Source organism: Macaca fascicularis, chromosome 18 (assembly GCF_037993035.2).
Source record: "Macaca fascicularis isolate 582-1 chromosome 18, T2T-MFA8v1.1".
Lineage (NCBI taxonomy): Eukaryota > Metazoa > Chordata > Mammalia > Primates > Cercopithecidae > Macaca > Macaca fascicularis.
In genome coordinates this window covers 80,461,557-80,482,669 of record NC_088392.1, presented here as the reverse complement: position 1 = coordinate 80,482,669, position 21,113 = coordinate 80,461,557, and the positions used below count along the sequence as shown (strand labels likewise).

The following is a 21,113-nucleotide window of genomic DNA, read 5'->3' as shown; positions in this document are numbered from 1 at the left end:
CAATGCTCCCTAAAGTTTAGAAAGTAGTTCTGCATGGACTCTGAGCTCCTCAAGGATGAGACCTGAGCCTCCTTCATCTTTGTGTACCCAGGGTCTAACCCAGGTGGTGGCAAACGGTAGTCACTTGAACATTGCTTGTTCAGTGAGTCAAGGGTGACTCCTAGGGGTTGTAAACTAGCTATTGTAAACATGGCTTGGCCATGGGGCGGCGGGGGCTCCGTCTAGTGTAATTACTGACAGAGCCGTCTAGTCTAGTGTGTTTCGAGCCGTATCCGGGAAGCCCTATGACCTTACTGACCAGCTCGGGGGTAAACTGAGGAGTTTTTCAAGCAGTGGTCCTACTTTTTGCTTGCATATATTCAGATTCTATACACTGAAATTCCATGTCAAATTTTCTTTTTTTCTTTTTTTTTTTTGAGACGGAGTCTGGCTCTGTCGCCCAGGCTGGCGTGCAGTGGCCGGATCTCGGCTCATTGCAAGCTCTGCCTCCCAGGTTTATGCCATTCTCCTGCCTCAGCCTCCCGAGTAGCTGGGACTACAGGCGCCCACCACCTCACCCGGCTAGGTTTTTTTTGTATTTTTTAGTAGAGACGGGGTTTCACCGTGTTCGCCAGGATGGTCTCGATCTCCTGACCTCGTGATCCGCCCGTCTCGGCCTCCCAAAGTGCCGGGATTACAGGCTTGAGCCACCGCGCCCGGCTCAAATTTTCATTTTTATAAAAGACTGCTGCTAAAAATAAATAAGTTTGAAAACTGCTGTATCAGAAAGTTTGTTTTAACTTAGAGAGAAAACCATTCTCCCAATAGGTAAGAAGATTCTGAGGGGATGTTTCCCATTTGTCATAGATATTTGCCTCATCTATTACCCCAGGACTATAACAAAACTCAGGCTGTAGTGTTTCGCTGATCCGTAAATACAATGGTAGTGAAGATCTTATTTACAGAGACTTCAACCTGCCACGGTGTCACAGCAAGGTGCAGAAGTAGCTACCTGCTAGTGCCTAGCTACCTGCCAGCACCTAGCTATTCTAAGAACTTATAGAATATTACTGGAATCCAAGGACATGATCTCTTACTAAATTCACAACCACCTTGAGACTCAAATGGACAAGATGTACCAGAGTATTATGAAAACAGAGCAGGACAGGCATGTGGCTCATCCCTATAATCACAGTGCTTTGGGAAGCTGAGGGAGGGGAATAGCTTGAGGCCAGGAGTTTGACACCAGCTTGGACAGCATAGCCAGATCTCATTTCTAAATTTTTTTTTTTTCTTTAGACGAAGTCTCACTCTGTCGCCAGGCTGGACTGCAGAAGTGTGATCTTGGCTCACTGCAACCTCTGCCTCCCGGGTTCAAGCAATTCTCCTGCCTCAGCCTCCTGAGTAGATGGGACTATAGGTGCCCACCACCACACCCAACTAATTATTGTATTATTTTAGTAGAGATGGAGTTTCACCATGTTGGCCAGGAAGGTCTCAATCTCTTGACCTCAGGTGATTCTCCCACCTTGGCCTCCCAAAGTGTTGGGATTACAGGTGCGAGCCACTGCCCCGGCCAAAAGAAAATTTTTTTTAAATAGAACAATTAGCTGGGTGTGGTGCTGTGAGCATGTTGTCCCAGATACTCAGGAGTCTGAGGTGGGAGGAGCACTTGAGCCCAGGAGTTCAAGGTTATGGTGAGCTATGATCACACCACTGCACTGCAACCTGGGCAACAGGTGAGACGCTGTCTCTGAAAAAACAGAGCACATCCCTTTTAGTTTGTGTGGTATGTGTCTTCTTTTCAACACCTACATAGAATTGCTGAGGTAAGGTGAGACGTGGTAGCTCACACCTGTAATCCCAGCACTTTGGGAGGCTGAGGCGTGTGGATCACCTGAGGTCAGGAGTTTGAGAGCAGCCTGGCCAACATGGTGAAACCCCGTCTCTAATAAAAATACAAAAAATTAGCCGGTGTGGTGGCGGGCACCTGTAGTCCCAGCTACTTGGGAGGCTGGGGCAGGAGAATCACTTGAATCCAGGAAGCAGAGGTTACAGTGAGCCAAGACTGCACCACTGCACTCTAGCCTGGGCAACAGGCTCAAAAAAAAAAAAAAAAAAAAATTGCTGAAGTAAGTCTTTTCAATACACATGTTACATTCTCCTCCTTACTTCTATTTCTGGGCACTTTAATTCTATCCGATCTAGCTTACAGAGCTTCTCACTAGGCTCCTCACAAACCATTTCCTTCTCAGCTTTCAAATGCCTTCTCACATAATGCCTTCTGGGATTGTGGTACTGTACTCAAAAGATGGCTTATACAAGGAGTTTGGTGTACCAAAGCAATCATCACATTTTTTTACAAGAAGACACAATTGGGAAACATCTAGAAACTTTATGATTTGAGTATACTATTGTGGTCAACACTTCTAGAAAAATATTTGATCACTACCAAGTAAAAGGGTGATAAAGAATCTTCTTTTTTTTTTTTTTTTTTTTGAGACGGAGTCTTGCTCTGTCCCCCAGGTTGGAGTGCAGTGGCCAGATCTCAGCTCACTGCAAGCTCCGCCTCCCGGGTTCACGCCATTCTCCTGCCTCAGCCTCCCGAGTAGCTGGGACTACAGGCGCCCGCCACCTCGCCCGGCTAGTTTTTTGTATTTTTTAGTAGAGATGGGGTTTCACCAGGTTAGCCAGGATGGTCTCGATCTCCTGACCTCGTGATCCGCCCGTCTCGGCCTCCCAAAGTGCTGGGATTACAGGCTTGAGCCACCGCGCCCGGCCAGAATCTTCTAAATGTTCTGCAATTGTCATTCATGCAACATGCATTGGTAGCACCCTGGCATCTGTGACATAATTCATGGTCTTATTCATTATCATCTGGAAGACAGCAACTGGACATTGTGTCTTTTCTATTCCTTTACCTGAGGCCAGTTGCCAGGAATAGTTGCACAAACCAAGAACACAACTGGAAAAGATTATGTCAGCTTCACTTTAGAGAAAACACAGCATTAGGTTGTTCATGGAGATGAACTACGAAGAATAGAAAAATTATTTTTTGAAAAATCCAAGGCCGGGCGCGGTGGCTCACGCCTGTAATCCCAGCACTTTGGGAGGCCGAGACGGGCGGATCACAAGGTCAGGAGATCGAGACCATCCTGGCTAACACGGTGAAACCCCGTCTGTACTAAAAGTACAAAAAACTAGCCGGGCGAGGTGGCGGGCGCCTGTAGTCCCAGCTACTCGGGAGGCTGAGGCAGGAGAATGGCGCAAACCCGGGAGGCGGAGCTTGTAGTGAGCCGAGTTCGCGCCACTGCACTCCAGCCTGGGTGACAGAGCAAAAGACTCCGTCTCAAAAAAAAAAAAAAAAAAAAAAAAAAAGAAAAATCCAGACCAGCCTTGTGAACACATTTGAAGGTTTTTTGGAAATGCATGGCGTTGTCTAGAGATTCATGGGGCTCTCCTGACGCCTAGTGGGCAACCATATACAGTGCAACTCTGGGTGAGCGAGCTCAAGCCCTAGCCATAAAACACACATTATTTTCTAAAAAATACTGTTTACCAAGCAATCTCTCTGCTAGGAAACCATCCTCTGAATGGACGCTGGCACATGTGTATATATGCATGTACCAATAAGAATACTTGGCTGGGTGCGTGGGCTCATGCCTGTAATCTCAGCACTTTAGGAGGCCAAGACGGGAGGATCACTTGAAGCCAGGAGTTCGAGACCAGCCTCAGAAGTATAGTGAAACTCCGCCACAAAAAAATTTAAAAATTAGCCAGCTGTGGTGGTGCAGGCCTGTAGTCACAGCTATTTGGAAAGTTGAGGCTTGAGCCTGGGAGCTCAAGGCTGTGGTGAGCTATGATTGTTGCACTGCACTCCAGTCTGGGTGACAAAGCAAGACCCTGTCTCAGAAAAAAAGCTCACGGTGGCTTCTGAAATAAAAAGAAATGAGAAGTAGTCTAAATGACGCTTGGTGAGAAAACTATTAAAACTTTACAAGAGAATACAATAGAGCTTATTAATGACTGGGGGGGAACTATATGTTATTAACATATAAAAATATATGTTAAGCAAAAGAAAAAATCAAGGTGCATAAAGTACACATTCATTCATGTAAACATAAGTTTTTTTGTTTGTTTGTTTGTTTTACGACAGAGTCTCGCTCTGTCACCCAGGCTGGAGTACAGGGCACCATCTTGGCTCACTGCAACCTCTGCCTCCTGGTTCAAGCAATTCTCATGCCTCAGCCTCCCTTGTAGCTGGGACTACAAGCACATGCTACCATGCCCAGCTAATTTTTTTATTTTTAGTAGAGGTTGAGTTTTTACCATGTTGGCCAGGCTGGTTTCAAACTCCTGGCCTCAAGCAATTCACCAGCCTTGGCTTCCCAAAGTGCTGGGATTACAGACATCAGCTACCACACCTGGCCTAAAAATTAGTTTTATATGCTTGCAAATACATATAAAATGTATGGACACACACACACAAAAAAAAAACTACCTAGAAAGTTACCTTTAAAGGCTGGGCATGGTGGCTCATACCTATAATCCCAACACTTTGAGAGGCCAAAGCAGGTGGATCACCTGAGGTCAGAAGTTAGAGACCAGTCTGGCCAACATAGTGAAACACTAAAAATACAAAAATTAGCCAGCCATGGTGGCAGGTGCCTGTAATCTCAGCTACTTGGGAGGCCGAGGCAGGAGAATAGCTTGAAATCTGGGAGGCAAAGGTTGCAGTAAGCCAAGATCAGCCACTGCACTCCAGCTTGGGTGACACAGTGAGACTCTGTCTCAAAAAAAAAAAAAAAAAAAAAAAAAAAACTAGGCTCCATGGCTCACGCTTGTAATCCCAGCAATTTGGGAGGCCGAGGTGGGTGGATCACAAGGTCGGGAGATCAAGACCATCCTGGCTAACCCGGTGAAGCCCCACCATCTCTACTAAAAATAGAAAAAAATTAGCCGGGCATGGTGGCAGGTGCCTGTATTCCCAGCTAGTTGGGAGGCTGAGGCAGGAGAATGGCGTGAACCCGGAAGGCGGAGCTTGCAGTGAGCCAAGATCAGGCCACTACACTCCAGCCTGAGTGACAGAGTGAGACTCCATCTCAAAAAAAAAAAAAAAGAAAGAAAGAAAGTTACCTTTAAGATGTGAATATGAGAAATGAAGAGGCTTTTACTTTTCATTTTGTAACTTTGTTTCCGTCCACACTGATGAAAAAAAATTATACTGAACTTTTTTTTTAATTAGAAAGACAGAGTCTTGTTCTGTCACCTAGGTTGGGGTGCAATGGTGTGATCACAGCTCACTGCAGCCTTGAATTCTGGGCTGAGGCAGTCCTCCTGCCTCAGCCTTCTGAGTAGCTTGAACTACAGGCATGTACCAGCACACTGAGCTAATTTTTAATTTTTTTTTTTTTTTTTTTTTTGAGATGGAGTCTCGCTCTGTCACCTAGGCTGGAGTGCAGTGGCGCAATCTCAGCTCACTGCAATCTCCGCCTCCCGGGTTCAAGCAATTCTCTGCTTCAGCCTCCCAAGTAGCTGGGATTACAGGTGCCCATCACCACACCCGGCTAATTTTCTTTTACTTTTTTTTTTTTGAGACAGAGTCTCGCTCTGTCGCCCAGGCTGGAGCGCAGTGGCGCGATCTCGGCTCACTGCAAGCTCTGCCTCCCGGGTTCATGCCATTCTCCTGCTTTGGAAAACTGTCAATTTTCTTTTTTTTTTTTTTTTTTTTTTTTTTGAGACGGAGTCTCGCTCTGTCGCCCGGGCTGGAGTGCAGTGGCCAGATCTCAGCTCACTGCAAGCTCCGCCTCCCGGGTTCCCGCCATTCTCCTGCCTCAGCCTCCCGAGTAGCTGGGACCACAGGCGCCGCCACCTCGCCCAGCTAATTTTTTGTGTTTTTAGGAGAGACGGGGTTTCGCCGTGTTAGCCAGGATGGTCTCGATCTCCTGACCTTGTGATCCGCCCGTCTCGGCCTCCCAAAGTGCTGGGATTACAGGCTTGAGCCACCGCGCCCGGCCGGAAAACTGTCAATTTTCATAGGTTAAACGTAGTCATATGACTCAGCATGTCCGCTCCTGGGCATCTTCCCAAGATAATTGAAAGGATATATCCACACAGAAACCTGTACATGTGTTCATAACATATGTACATATGCTGTGTTCACAGCAGCATTATTCATGATCGCCAAAAACCAGAAAGAGCCTAAACATGTTATCAACTGAATGGATGAATGAAATGTGGTGTATTATTACAATGGAGTCTCCCGAGTAGCTGGAACTACAGGCATCCGCCACCATGCTCAGCTAATTTTTTTTATTTTTGGTAGAGACAGGGTTTCACCATGTTAGCCAGGATGGTCTTGATCTCCTTAACTCGTGATCCGCCTGCCTCAGCCTCCCAAAGTGCTGGGATTACAGGCATGAGCCACTGCACCTGGCCTTTTTTTTTTTCTTTTTTTTAGACAGAGTCTCACTGTGTTTCCCAGGCTGGAGTGCAGTGGCTTGATCTCGGCTTACTGCAACCCCCTACTCCCGGGTTCAGGCAATTCTCCTGCCTCAGCCTCCGGAGTAGCTGGGATTACAGGTGCATGCCATCATGCCTGGCTAATTTTTGTATTTTTAGTAGGGATGGGGTTTGTCATGTTGGCCAGGCTGGTCTCGAACTCCTGACCTCAAGTGATCCGCCAACCTCAGCTTCCCAAAGTGCTGGGATTACAGGCATGAGCCACTGCACTTGGCCTAATTTTTAAATTTTTTTAGAGATGGGGATCTCGCTGCGTTGCCCAGGCTGATCTCAAACTCCTGGCCTCAGGTCATCCTCCCTGCTTGGCTTCTTAAAGTGTTGGGATTCTATAATCCACTGCACCTGGCCCCATCGTTATCCTGAACCTTTTATATTTCAATGTTTTACATTTTTTTGCTCTTAAAACTATTACATATTTGTTACAGGATATTTGGAAAATATACATAGTCATAAAATTATTTTTTCAAAGTACTTGTAATCTCAGCACTGAAAAAAATAGCATCCTTTAATAGTCTTAGATTGTGTTATATTTTATTTGAATAGGTAATATTTTCACATGGTTCAAAAAGGTAAACACTGTGAAAAAGCACACACCGAGAAGCTCAGATGGTCCACACCATCCTGCCTGCTGCTGGCAGCCACGTTCATTAGTCTTGCACATTCTATCAACCACCCCCCCAGCCCCTGGCAATCCCTAATCACCGTCTTCTGTCTCCATGGATTTGCCTATTCTGGATATTTCATATGTATAAATGCAATCTTATATGTGGTCTTTTATCTCTGACTTCTTTGTTTCCAAGGTTTATCCATGCTATAGCGTGTATCAGGTCTTCATTTTATGGCTGAATAACAATCCATTGTAATAATACACCACATTTCATTAATCCATTCAGTTGATAACATGTTTAGGCTCTTTCTGGTTTTTGGCGATCATGAATAATGCTGCTATGAACACAGCATATGTACATATGTTATGAACACATGTACAGGTTTCTGTGTGGATATATCCTTTCAATTATCTTGGGAAGATGCCCAGAGCGGACATGCTGAGTCATATGACTACGTTTAACCTATGAAAATTGACAGTTTTCCAAAGCATTTTATAGTCCTACTAACATGAGGGTTCCAATTTCTCCACACTCTTGACAATACTTAATATCTATATTATTTTTTACTATCTAGTATTTTTTATTACAGCTCTCCTAGAGTGTGAAGTGGAATCTCGTGGTTTTTTTTTTTTTTTTTTTTTGAGACGGAGTCTCGCTCTGTCGCCCAGGCTGGAGTGCAGTGGCGTGATCTCGGCTCACTGCAAGCTCTGCCTCTTGGGTTCACACCATTCTCCTGCCTCAGCCTCCCAAGTAGCTGGGACTACAGGCGCCCGCCACCGCGCCCGGCTAATTTTTTGGTTTTTTTAGTAGAGACGGGGTTTCACTGTGGTCTCGATCTCCTGACTTCGTGATCCGTCCGCCTCCGCCTCCCAAAGTGCTGGGGTTACAGGCATGAGCCACCACGCCCGGCTTGTAATTTTGTTTGTTTGTTTGTTTTGAGATGGAGTCTGGCACTCCAGGCTGGAGTGCAGTGGTGCAATCTCAGCTCACTGCAATCTCTGACTCCCAAGTTCAAGTTATTCTCCTGTCTCAGCCTCCCGAATAGCTGGGACTACAGATGCTTGCCACTATGTCTGGCTAATTTTTTTTTTTTTTTTTTTTTTTTTAGTAGAGATGGGGTTTCTTTCTTTCTTCTTCTTCTTCTTTTTTTTTTGAGATGGAATCTCGCTCTGTCATCCAGGCTGGAGTGCAGTGGCGCAATCTTGGCTCACTGCAACCTCCACCTCCCGGGTTCAAGCGATTCTTCTGCTTCTGCCTCAGCCTCCTGAGTACCTGGGACTACAGGTGTGTGCCACCATGCCCGGCTAATTTTTGTATTTTTAGTAGAGACGCAGTTTCACCATATTGGCCAGGCTGGTCTTGAACTCCTGAACTCGTGATCCACCCACCTCGGTCTCCCAAAGTGCTGGGATTACAGGCGTTAGCCACCATGCCCATCTCCTCCCTCCCTCTCTCCCTCCCTTCCTCCCTCCCTCCCTCCCTTCCTTCCTTCCTCTCTTTCTCTTCTCTCTTTCTCTCTTTTTTTTTTTGAGTGGAGTTTCACTCTTTTTGCCCAGGCTGGAGTGCAATGGTGCAATCTCGGCTCACTGCAACCTCTGCCTTCCGGGTTCAAGTGAATCTCCTGCCTCAGCTTCCCGAGTAGCTGGGATTACAGGTGTGCATCACCATGTGCAGCTAATTTTCTATTTTTAGTAGAGATGGGGTTTCACCATGTTGGCCAGGCTGGTCTCAAACTCCTGACCTTAGATGATCCGCCTGCCTTGGCCTCCCAGTGTTGGGATTACAGGCATGAGCCACTGCACCGGGCCAATTTGTGTCATTTTCTTTTTTCCTGATTGGTCTGAGTATTGATCTTCTCAAAGAACATCCTTTGATTTCATTCATTTCTCTCTTTTAGTTTTTAATTTTATTGATTTTTGCGCTTATCTTCTTTTTTTGTTTTTTTTGAGATGGAGTCTCGCTCTGTCGCCCAGGCTGGAGTGCGGTGGGCTGATCTCAGCTCACTGCAAGCTCCGCCTCCCGGGTTCACGCCATTCTCCTGCCTCAGCCTCCTGAGTAGCTGGGACTACAGGCGCCCGCCACCACGCCCGGCTAATTTTTTGTATTTTTAGTAGAGACGGGGTTTCACTGCGGTCTCGATCTCCTGACCTTGTGATCCGCCCGCCTCGGCCTCCCAAAGTGCTGGGATTACAGGCGTGAGCCACTGCGCCCGGCCGCGCTTATCTTCTTTCTCTTCTTTGGTTTTACTTCATTTTCTTAGTCTAGCTTTTTTTCTTTTTTGAAGATGAGGTCTTTCTGTTTTGCCCAGGCTTGTCTGGAACTCTTGGGCTCAAGTGATCCTCTCACCTCAGCCTATTTCTGATACTGATTTCTAATTTAATTTCATTGTGGTTAGAAAATACGTTTTATAAGACTTGATTCCTCTTAATATTTTTATGGCCTATAATATGGTTTATTTTGATAAGTGTTCCGTGAAAACTTGAAAATAATGTGTATTCTGTTGTTATGAGTAGTTTTCTATAAATGTCTATTCGATTTCTTTGGTTGTGTGTAAGTCTTTTATATACTTACTATTTTCCTGTCTAATTGTTCTGTCAATTATCAAAAGAAGGATTTGAAATCTCCAAATATAATTGGAAGTTGTTGTTCTGTCAGTCTTTGCTCCCTGTATTTTAAGCTTCTGTTAATGGGAACAAAGATGTTTACGTTGTTATGTCCTATTAATGAATTGACCCCTTTATTATAATAAAAATCCTCTTGGCCAGGTGTGGGTGGCTCACATCTGTAATCCCAGCACTTTGGGAAGCTAAGTCAGGAGGATTGCTTAAAGTCAGAAGTTTGAGACTAGCGTGAGCAACAAAGTGAGACTCCATCTCTACGCAAAATAAAAAAAGTCGAGTGTGGTGGCGAGCGCGTGTGGTCCCAGCTACTTGGGAGGCTGAGGCGGGAGGATCCCTTGAGCCCAGGAGTTGGAGGCTGCAGTGAGCTACGATTGCACCACGGCATTCCAGCCTAAGTGACCGAGTGAGACCCTGTCTCTGGAAAAGAAAAGAAACCCGATCCTATTCATCCTTAGTGATATTCTTTCCCCTGAAATTAATTTTGTTTGGAATTTCCTTGCCCTAAAATCTGTCTACTCAGTTTTCTTTCGTGCGAGCATGGTATGATGGTGTTTCTGGTATATCTTTTTCTTATTGTTTTACTGCCATTGGGGTAATCACAGGACTCACCTGGTTTGTCTCCTGTCTCTCAAGGATTACTGTCCTTTGCCTGAGGTCCAGCGTCGCAAGCCTGGGCGACAGAGCGAGAGCCCGTCTCAGAAAACCCCCCAATCCCCCACCTCGGTTCAAAGACCTCTCTTTTTTTCCTCCGCTGTCACGGTACAGGAAACAATGTGTAGTTTCCACTACCTGAAAGACTCGACTTGCTCTCCAAGAACCAGTTCCCCGACAGGGTTCCCAGAGCGCAGGCTGCACGGCCCCAACACTCCCTGCTGCTTGTGAATCTTCGCATTGCCTTCCCAGGGTCAGGAATGTGCGCTTCGGTGTCTCCAGAGCCTAGCAACACCCGACGACTGAGCTGGCGCCGCTGGAGCCTTCGCTACTTCCACCTCGCTCCTAACTGGCTGGCCCACCCAGCTGCCCAGGCCCGGGAGCCCAGGATCCCAGGCGCGCGTCTCCCCTTAGTCCCCGCCTCCAGCCACGCCCCCCACTCCTCCGTCGGCCTCGCCTGCAGCTCCCGCTCGCCCTCCCGGTTCTTCCTTGGCCCCGCCTCCAGCCACGCCCCCCACGTGCGCCATCGGCCCTGCCCCCAGCTCTCGCTCGCCCTCGCCTGTCCGCCCTCGGCTCCGTCCCCGCTTCGCCATCGGCTCCGCCTCCAGCTCCCCCTCGCCCTCTAAGGTCCTTCTTCGGCCACGCCTCCAGCCGCGCCCCCAACGCCGCTCCGTCGGCCCCCGCCTCCGGTCCCGCCCCCACGCTCCTACCATTTGGTCCGCTCTCCTGCACCGGCTGAGGTCGCGGCCGGTTTCGGAGAGAAGACGTCGACGTCAGCGCGCCGGGGCGGGGCTGGCGGCGGGAGACGCCGCGTTGAGAGCTGGGGCTCCGCGGTGAGCCGCGGGCGCGCTGCGCTGCCTGGCGGCCTCTCCCCGAGCGGAGCCTGCTTCCCGAGGCCTCCAGTCGTCGCCTGCCCGCGCCTGCGCAGCGTCCCGGGCCGAGAGGGCCACGGCGGCGGCCATGGCGCACCGCTGTTTGCGGCTGTGGGGCTGGGGCGGCTGCTGGCCCCGCGGCCTACAGCAGCTGCGCGTGCCTGGCGGCGTGGGCCCGGGCGAGCAGCCCTGCCTCCGGACGGTGAGTCCTACCTGGGCGCCCGGCGCCCTCCACCCGGCCTCGGGCCCACTTCCGGCTCGGGAGAGCGGGCGTCAAGGTCACTGGCCCCCGCCCTGCCGCCCCACGCGGGCCGTCCCTGCCGAGGGCCGCGGCCCCCCGCGCTGTCTCTTCGCCGACCGCTGAGCGCCGGTTCGCGCCCAGCCCTGCCGGTGGGATTCGAGTTTTGAAAACGCGCAGCTCCAGTAGAGCCAGGTCTTGGCGCTTCACTGGGGCGGCTGAAGCCTCGAAGGTCATGTTGGCTTGGTGGCCGTCCTTGTCCCCGCGTTCGTGTCCCGGGAGCACGGAAGGAAGGCGTCTGTAGTTTTGAGTCAGCAGCACGAGCACGATGTTGTCGCAAGGACGGGTTTTGGAGTCGGGCTGCCTAACCTCTCCGAGTCTCCGTGTTCCCGTCTGCTGAATGGGGCCATTGCGGGCATTCCAGGACTGGCAGAATTAGCTATTATTATTAAGAATGTCACATTTTCGGAGCAGGGACTCTGTGTTCGTTGCATATTAGAGCCTGCTATCAGCGGGAGGCTCTTCCTCTGTTGGTAGCCATCCCTCTAGATACACACACAGGACCTGATACATGTTGCTGACATAATGATAGTGTGTGGACAGAACCATGGCCGTGATCTGCCTCAAGGAAAGGTTCACGTGTCCAATAATCGCTCTCACTGTTTAGGTGACTGTTCCTCATCCTCAAGGTGGTGTACGGGTGGTGGTTGAGGTCCCCGGGTCGGCCACGGGAACCTGGCTTGGCCTCCTGCTATCCCAGCGCCCTTGAGGTAGTCAGCTCAGCGTCTTCACTGTGAGGGGAGATAGGCCGGTGCGGGGACTCACGCCTGCGATCCCAGCACTTCGGGAGGCCGAGGCGGGAGAAGCTTGAGTCCAGGAGGGGGAAACCAGCCTGGGTAGTGTAGCAGACCCTCCGATCTACAATTTTTTTTAAATTATTTATTTATTTATTTATTTTTAGATACGGGCTTTTGCTTCGTCGCGCAGGCCGGAGTGCAATGGTACAAACACAGCTCACTGCAGCCCCAGACTGAAGCAATCCTCCCGCCTCAGCCTCCCAAGTATCTGGGACTACAGCACCATGGTTGATTTTTAAAAATTTCTGGAGAGGCCGGGCGCGTTGGCTCACACCTGTAATCCCAGCACTTTGGGAGGCTGAGTCGGGCGGATCACCAGGCCAGGAGAGGGAGATCATCCTGGCTAACACGGTGAAACCCCGTCTCTACTAAAAATACAAAAATTTAACCGGACGTGGTGGCGGGAGCCTGTGGTCCCAGCTACTCGAGAGGCTGAGGCCGGAGAATGGTGTGAACCTGGGAGGCGGAGCTTGCAGTGAGCTGAGAGTGGCCACTGCACTCCAGCCTGGGCAACAGAGCAAGACTCCATCTCAAAAAAAAAAAAAAAAATTCTGGAGAGGTGGGGTTCATCATCTTGCCCAGGCTGGTCTCAAACTCCAGGACCCAGGCGATCCTCCCACCTCGTCCCCTTAAAGTGTTGGCATTACAGGCCTGAGCCACAGCTCCTGGCCTCTACGAATTTTTGTTTTCTTAAATTATCTGGGTTCAGTGGTTCACGACTGTAGTCCCAGCAACTCGGGGGACCAAGGCGGGTTGCTTGGCGCAGGAGGTTGAGGCTCCAGTGAGCTGTGATTGCACCACTGCACTCCAGCGTGGGTGACAGAACCTGTCTTTAAAAAAAAAAAAAGTGCGTGGAAGGGGGGAATAATAGTGCCTGCATTCATGACTTTTACTCTTTGAGGCTCCCTTGCCAGTCTTAGATCAGTTTCTTCGCTCTGGTCATGCCACGCTGCCCTGCGGTAGGTCCTTTTTCAGTTTCCTGCATTGTATCCATTTCCCTGTTTTACCAAGCTCTGATCCCTTTTCTTCTTTTCCTTCTTTTTTTTTTTTTTGAGACAGGGTCTCTCTCTGTCGCCCAGACTGGAGTGCAGTGGCATGATCTCAGGTCACTGCAACCTCTGCCTCCAGGGTTCAAGTGATTCTCCTGCCTCAGCCTCCTGAGTAGCTGGGATTACAGGTGCCCGCCACTATGCCTGGCTAAATTTTGTATTTTTAGTAAAGATGGTATTTCACCATGTTGGCCAGGCTGGTCTCAAACTCCTGGCCTCAAGCAATCCACTTGGCCTCCCAAAGTGCTAGGAGCCGCCCCCACCTAGCCTGACCCCTTTTCTTTTGCTGCTTGTGAATATTGGACTCAGACATACAGTTCTAGGTAGGGATCTGCGTTGTGAGCTTGCAGTTTTATGTCAAAAGTGTTACCCAGAGGCCTTCCTTTGGAGTGACACTATCGTCCCTGTAAATGTCACTCAGATGCTGATATAGAAGGAAGTTCTCTGTGCTGACAGCTGCAGCTGATTAATTTGTGAGGGGAGGCGGGGGCAGTGGTGATACCTACTCTTTGGTACTCTGAAGATCTGCCTGGTGACACCTGGGCATTATTGTGCTGTGAGGGAGTCTGACAGGACAGGTTTACCTTTCTGTTCCTGCTACCGTTGAAGATCAGAGACAGAAGTACTGCTTTCACGGTGAGGTTCCTTGGGAAGAGATTCTGATGTGTTGAGAGATGAGTTCTCAGGTATTATGCCCAGAGGAATAAGGCTGATGATAAAGCAACTGAAAAGTGCTCGTGTTGTCAGACGTAAAGGCTAATTCTCCAAAATGCGGAGCACTCAACTTAGGTGTTGTGAATTAGTATCTCTCACATTATTCCTTGAATGATAGACACGCAGAGCTTGGATTAGATATGCAGAGGAGAAGAAGTTTCATTGATGATTTCTTCATAGAATACAACCTCGGTGTTAAATTCAGTCACTGATTATTGCTAGGGATATTCCATGTCAGCACAATTTGAAAATAGAGCCTGAAAAGGGCTCCTCAGTCGGTATTTATGGAGTGCGCACAGTGCCCAGTTCTGTACTAAACTTTGTGGTGATGAAGGTTTGCTTTATATGGTACTCTGGTTTGAGTTTGGCCTCACCAAAACTCAGGTTGTGTTCCCCATGGTGGTGGTATTGGGAGGTGGGGCCCAGTGGGAGGTGTTTGGGCCGTGGGGGCGGAGCCCTCGTGAGTGTCTTGGTGCCATTCTGGAGGTAGTGAGTGAGCTCTGTGAGCTGTGGTGAGACTGGCTTAGTTTCAGAGACCTTAGGTTGTTATAAAGTGGAAGTTCCTCCCTCATGGCATGTGGCCACTTTGCCATTGACCTTCTCCCACCATGTTTTGTTTTTTTTTTTTTTTGAGACGGAGTCTCGCTCTGTCACCCAGGCTGGAGTGCAGTGGCCGGATCTCACCTCACTGCAAGCTCCGCCTCCCAGGTTCACTCCATTCTCCTGCCTCAGCCTCCCGAGTAGCTGGGACTACAGGCGCCTGCCACCTCGCCAGGCTAGTTTTTTTTTTGTAGTTTTAGTAGAGACGGGGTTTCACTGTGTTCACCAGGATGGTCTCGATCTCCTGACCTCGTGATCCACCCGTCTCGGCCTCCCAAAGTGCTGGGATTACAGGCTTGAGCCACCGTGCCCGGCCTCCCACCATGTTTTGATGGAGCACCTTCTCCTGCTGTAATTTGACTTAGCATGTGACCCTCACCATAAGCCCAGCACCCTGTTTCTCATGCTTCCCCTCTTGCAGAACTCTGAGCTAAATAAACCTTCCTTTGTAAATTGCCCAGCTTCAGACACTGTGTTACAGCGAAACAGAAAGGACTAACACTAAGACGTGGCAATATAACCTCTGCGCCACCCGGGTTCCCTGTACTCAGAGCTTTTGTTTGGTTACATTGTTATGCCATAGTGTAACTGATTTGTCCCTATGAGTTTCTTCCCTGTTTCTGTGCTGCTTAGGGGTGGGAACTGGTTCTGATTCCCCTTTAGACACCCCACTGCTTGACAGCACCTGGACTGGAGTTGTTGACTTGTCTAGCTTGAATAACATTTCATTTTAATCTACACACTTAATGGATTTGACATTGGAAAAAACTCTTATGTTGCGTTCTTATCTGTTATCAGTGGTTATTTCATAGGCCAAGTGTTCCGGTGGTTGGGCAGGGTGTAACACAACATAAGCTCCAAAGTCTCCCCGGCCAGTATTGCACTCAGACAAAATCATTGTTGGTGTTCCTGTCCTGCTTTGCTGTGTAGAATTGTGTATTTATTTGAAGTTAAATCATCTCATTCTGTTTTGTTTCTTATTGACATTTTTATTTACAAACCATTCTTCATCTTAAAGGTACAGTTCATTGGCTTTTAACATACTCACAAAGTTATACAACCATCATCACTGTCCCCAATTCCAGAAATTTTCAGCACTCCAAAGAGAAGCCCTATGACCATTAATAATCACTTCGCATTTCTCTGTAACCATTCCCCCAGCTCTAGGCAACTACTGGTATGTATCTCTCTATGGATTTGCCTATTCTAGACGTTTCATATAAATGGAATCATAATGTGTGACCTTTTGTGTCTGCCTTCTTTCACTTAATGTAATGTTTTCAGAGTTCATCCCCATGTCAGTGCCTCTTTCCTCTGTCTGAGTGACTGGTATTCTCTTGTATGGGTATACCACATTTTATTTATCTGTTCATCATCAGGTGGTGAACGTTTGGGTTGTTCCTACTTTTTGACTGTTATGAATAAGGCATCTGTGGACATTCGTGTGCATATTTTTGTGTGGACATGTGTTTTCACCTTCCTTGGGTAGGGGTGGCATTGCTGGGTCATATGGTAACTCTGCATTTACTATTTTGAGGATCTGTCAAACTGTTTTCCAAAGTGGCTACACCATTTTACGTTCTCACCAGCACAGTGTACAGGGCTCCAGTTTCTCCACATTCTCACCCACACTTGTCTGTCTTTTTGATTATAGTGGGTGTGATGTGGTTTTATTTGGTTTTGTAATTTTTATAACTATTACTTTATTTTTATTTTTTTGGATTGAATCTCACTCCATCACCCAGGCCAGAGTGCGGTGGTACGATCTCGGCTCACTGCAAACTCTGCCGCCTGGGTTCAAGCAATGCTCCTGCCTCAGCCTCTCGAGAAGCTGGGATTACAGGCGGCTGCCACTGCGCCCGGCTAATTTTTGTATTTTTAGTAGAGACGGGGTTTCACCATCTTGGCCAGGCTGGTCTTGAACTCCTCAGCTTGTGATGCACCCGCCTTGGCCTCCCAGTGTACTGGGATTACAGGTGTGAGCCACTGCACCTGGCCAGGTTTTGTCTTTTGAATGCTACAAATTAAGCAAACATCATCAAAGTGAATGTGTTGTCACATAATTATAATTGGACTGCAATTCTACATTATGTCTGATTTTGAAATATTCTTGTTTTCTGGATCATAATGTGTGTCTCCTGGTTCTTTTACTGGAATAGTGGCCTAGTGCTAGGTAACGCTAGTCCTCACTAAGGGAGTCATTCTCTGTTACTTCATAACCACCCGTGGAAGAGAGAGACCTTTAGTCTACTTTATGACCAGGAAATGAAGCTCTTTTAAATTTTTTATCTTGATATAACCATGGTTTTATTTTTATGTCATGTTGCAGCTTTACCGATTTGTTACAACTCAAACAAGGGCCAGCAGAAATTCTCTTTTGACAGATGTAATTGCTGCTTATCAAAGATTCTGTTCCCGACCCCCAAAAGGTAAGTGCTTAGGTGTGGCTGTAGTGTTCTACGTTCTTAGGTTGGGTCTTCTGTCTCCTTCTGTAATCCATTCCCCTGCCTCCAGCTTATGTCTGATTACAGCGATGAAGATATGTCATCTTCAAATGTAACACATTTGTAAATAATGAAATTGATGTGCAAAAAGGAGGCTTTTTCCTTTAACACTTCTGGGTTGTGAACTATATTATTTAGACTTTGATGTACTTGTACACAAGAAATGTTATGCTTTTAGCTTGTGCTTTTTTTTTTTTTTTCTTTTTTTGAGACTGAGTTTCGCTCTTGTCGCCCAGGTTGGAATGCACTGGAGTGATCTTGGCTCACTGCAACCTCCGCCTTCCGGGTTCAAGCGATTCTCCTCCCTCAGCCTCCCAAGTAGCTGGGATTACAGGCGCCCACCACCACACCTGGCTAATTTTTTGTATTTTTAGTGGAGTCGGGGTTTTGCCATGTTGGGCAGGCTGGTCTTGAACTCCTGACCTCAGGTGATCCGCCCACCTCAGCCTCCCAAAGTGCTGGGATTACAGGCCTGAGCCACCGCGCCTGGCCAGCTTGTGCTTTTCAATGATACATCAGCTGCTTTGAAAACAAAATGGACACGAAACCTGATGAATTTTAGTTTGACGATATGTATTTTTTTCCTTTTCTAACAGGATTTGAAAAATACTTTCCTAATGGAAAAAATGGAAAAGAAGCTAGTGAACCTAAAGAAGTTATGGGAGAGAAAAAAGGTACCTTTGACAAGATTATATTTTAATTTTGTGTTTTCCCCTCATGTATTATGGTGATAGTTTCCACTGAACAAAGAAAAGAGTTATCAGGCTGGGCAGTGTCTCACGCCTATAATCCCAGCCCTTTGGGAGGCCTAGGCTGGTGGATCACTTGAGCCCAGGAGGTTGAGACCAGCCTGGACAATGTGGTGAAACTCTGTCCCTACTAAAAATACAAAAAATTAGTTAGACATGGTGGTGCACACCTGTAGTCCCAGCTACTCGGGAGGCTGAGGTGGGAGAATCACCTGAGCCCGGCAGTGAGCTGTGATTGTGCGACTGCACTCCAGCCTGGGCAACAGAGAGACCCTCCAGAAAAAAAAAAAAAAAAAAAAAAAAAGAAAGTTATAGTAAGTCAGTTGTGACGCTGTAGGTTGCAAGTACATATGAAATTCTACAGACCCTGTGTTTCATTTCACCTTAATTTTCTGTTGATATTTTCCTGTCATTTTGCAAATTGAAGTAATTTAAGGCCACCTTAGAGGTTTTGGCTGGTCAAACTAAGCATATTCAGTAGATACCTGGGACATAATTTAAAACATTGAGAAAAATCTTAGAAATCTAATACATGCAACTTATTTGATACATGTTGTGTTGTAGGACAGTGTTTTCAAAATTGCTCCTCAGAGCATTACCTCACCTTAGGGATACGGAGAGACTTTCTTAGAGCTCGGTGGCTGGGGGACTGGGTGGGTCTCCTGTGCCCATTTCGATTGGCATCCTTGCTTTTTAGGGAAATGTAAAGAACACTGTAATTCAGTTCTTTTTTTTTATTTAGAAGGAGTCTCACTCTGTCACCCAGGCTGGAATGCAGTGGCACGATCTCAACTGCCTCTTGGGTTCAAGTGATTCTCCTGCCTCAGCCTCCACAGTAGCTGGGATTACATCCGTGCACCACCATGCCTAGCTAATCTTTAAGAGAGAGGGTTTCGCCATGTTGGCCAGGCTGGTCTTGAACTCCTGACCTCATGTGATCCACCCGTCTCAGCCTCCCAAAGTGCTAGGATTACAGGTATGACCACTGCACCTGGCCTCAGTCCATGTTTTTAAATTTGCTTGTTATCTAGTTAGAGAGACAAATACACACCCAAAGAATGCAAAGGAGTAAGAGCCACGGGACATGGGGAGGGAGAAGTGCTGGTGTGGGCTGGTGACAGCCCCGGGGCTCTACACTGGAGCAGCACCTAGAGTTCTCCCAGTGCATGCTGGGTAGTCTTTGAGTCTTGGTGTGGGGGCCGAGTAATGATAACCCATACAACCTTTCGGGTGGCTTTTGTGTGGACATTCCTTTCTCCCTGAGTGGTTTGGAGTGTTGCACAGCTTTAGTGGTGTGCTTACTGCATGTTTCCCAGTCCTAGGCCTCATTGAGGGGGCTGAGGCTTGTGTACGTCATACCTGTCTCAGACTTTGCTTGAGACAGAGGTGCAGAAGCCCTCGTATGCAGCACATCGGGGTGAATGTGTCATGAGCCACATGTTAACACAGCCGCTGAGGATGACCGGGTGCCCGTAGCCTCCCATCCTGCTACACTAGAGGGGTTGCTTCATGGCCACTGAAGACATCAGAAGTGTATTTGGGCCGGGTGCGGTGGCTCAACACCTGTAATCCCAGCACTTTAGGAGGCCGAAGCGGGTGGATCACCTGAGGTAAAGAGTTGAAGACCAGCCTGGTCGACATGGTGAAACCCCATCTCTGCTAAAAATACAAAAATCAGCCAGGCATGGTGGTGTGCGCCTGTAATCCCAGCTACTCGGGAGGCTGAGGCGTGAGAATCACTTGAACGCAGGAGGCAGAGGTTGCCGTGAGCTGAGATCACACCATTGTACTCCAGCCTGGGAGACAGAGTGAGACTCCATCTAAAACAACAACAGCAACAACAACAGGGACTGAATTACAGTTTTCCTTACATACATTTCCCTAAAAAGCAAAGATGCCAGTTGAATACCAACTGTGGATGTGTTTTTTTTAGCCATTTGTCAAAACCATGGGCTTTCCTGCAGAAGAAAGTGTTAACAATGTATACTTTGTGGGAGTGGGAAAGGGAGTACTTACTTTTGTTGTGTTTTGTTGTTGCTGTTGCTTTTGAGATACGGTCTTCCTGTTGCCCAGGCTGAAGTGCAGTGGTACAATCACAGCTCACTACAGGCTCAAACTGTAGGACTCGAGCGATCCTCCTGCCTCAGCCTCCTGTGTAGCTGGGACCACAGGTGCACACTATGATGCCTGGCTAATTTTTTTTTTTCCTTTTTTTTTTTAGACAGAGTTTCACTCTTGTCACCCAGGCTGGATTGGTGTGGCACCATCTCGGCTCACTGCAACCTCTGCCTCCTAGGTTCAAGTGATTCTCATGCCTCAGCCTCCCGAAGTAGCTGGGATTACAGGTGCCCGCCACCACGCCCAGCTAATTGTTTTGTATTTTTGGTTGAGATGGGGTTTCACCATGTTGGCCAGGCTGGTCTTGAACTCATGACCTCAGGTGATCCACCCGCCTCAGCCTCCCAAAGTGCTGGGATTACAGGCGTGAGTCACCGCGCCTGGCCATGCCTGGATAATTAAAAATTTTTTTTTTTGTAGAGGCAGGGTTTTTTTTTTTTTTTGAGACGAAGTTTTACTCTTGTTGCCCTGGCTGAAGTGCAATGGCATGATCTTGGCTCACTGCAACCTCCACCTCCCAGGTACAAGTGATTCTCCTGCCTCAGCCTCCCTAGTAGCTGGGGTTACAGGCATGTGCTACCACACCCAGCTAATTTTGTATTTTTAGTAGAGACAGGCTGGTCTCAAACTCCCGACCTCAGGTGATCCACCCGCTTCAGCCTCCCAAATTGCTGGGATTACAGGCATGAGCCACCACATCTGGCCAGAGGCAGGGTCTTGCTTTGTTGCCCAGTCTGGTCTTGAACTCCTGGGCTCAAGGGATTCTCTTGCTTTGGCCCCCCAAAATTCTGGTATTACAGGCGTCAGCCACAATGCCTGGCCAGAACCCACTTTTAAACTTTGAGTGAGGACTGAGGAATTTGCATCCCAACTATGTGACTTATTCACTGTCCCCTAACACTGCCACCCATTATCCAACAAGTTACTTAAGCTATTCTTTCTCCCTCTGTGAACGGTATAACAGTCCTATAATTTCTTGGGTTATTGGGTTATTGTGCATGTTTCATGAGATGATGCAAGTATAGCCCTTG

At 48.0% G+C, this 21,113-nt stretch overlaps 1 protein-coding gene across 3 annotated transcripts in view; it reads left to right on the top strand.

Moving 5' to 3' along the window:
* Window positions 1-21,113, top strand: part of AFG3L2 (AFG3 like matrix AAA peptidase subunit 2) — an 84,231-nt gene that overhangs the window by 21,934 nt on the left and 41,184 nt on the right. Inside the window, exons 1-3 of one of the 3 annotated variants that reach the window (XM_005587229.5) lie at window positions 11,197-11,455; window positions 17,041-17,140; window positions 17,812-17,889. In XM_005587229.5, coding sequence (XP_005587286.1) covers window positions 11,342-11,455; window positions 17,041-17,140; window positions 17,812-17,889 — 292 coding nt within the window. In that variant the 5' untranslated portion in view covers window positions 11,197-11,341. Of the gene's footprint in view, window positions 1-11,196; window positions 11,456-15,734; window positions 15,889-17,040; window positions 17,141-17,811; window positions 17,890-21,113 lie in introns of those variants that run through there. The other 2 variants (XM_065533543.2, XM_074022960.1) reach the window with 2 other exon arrangements.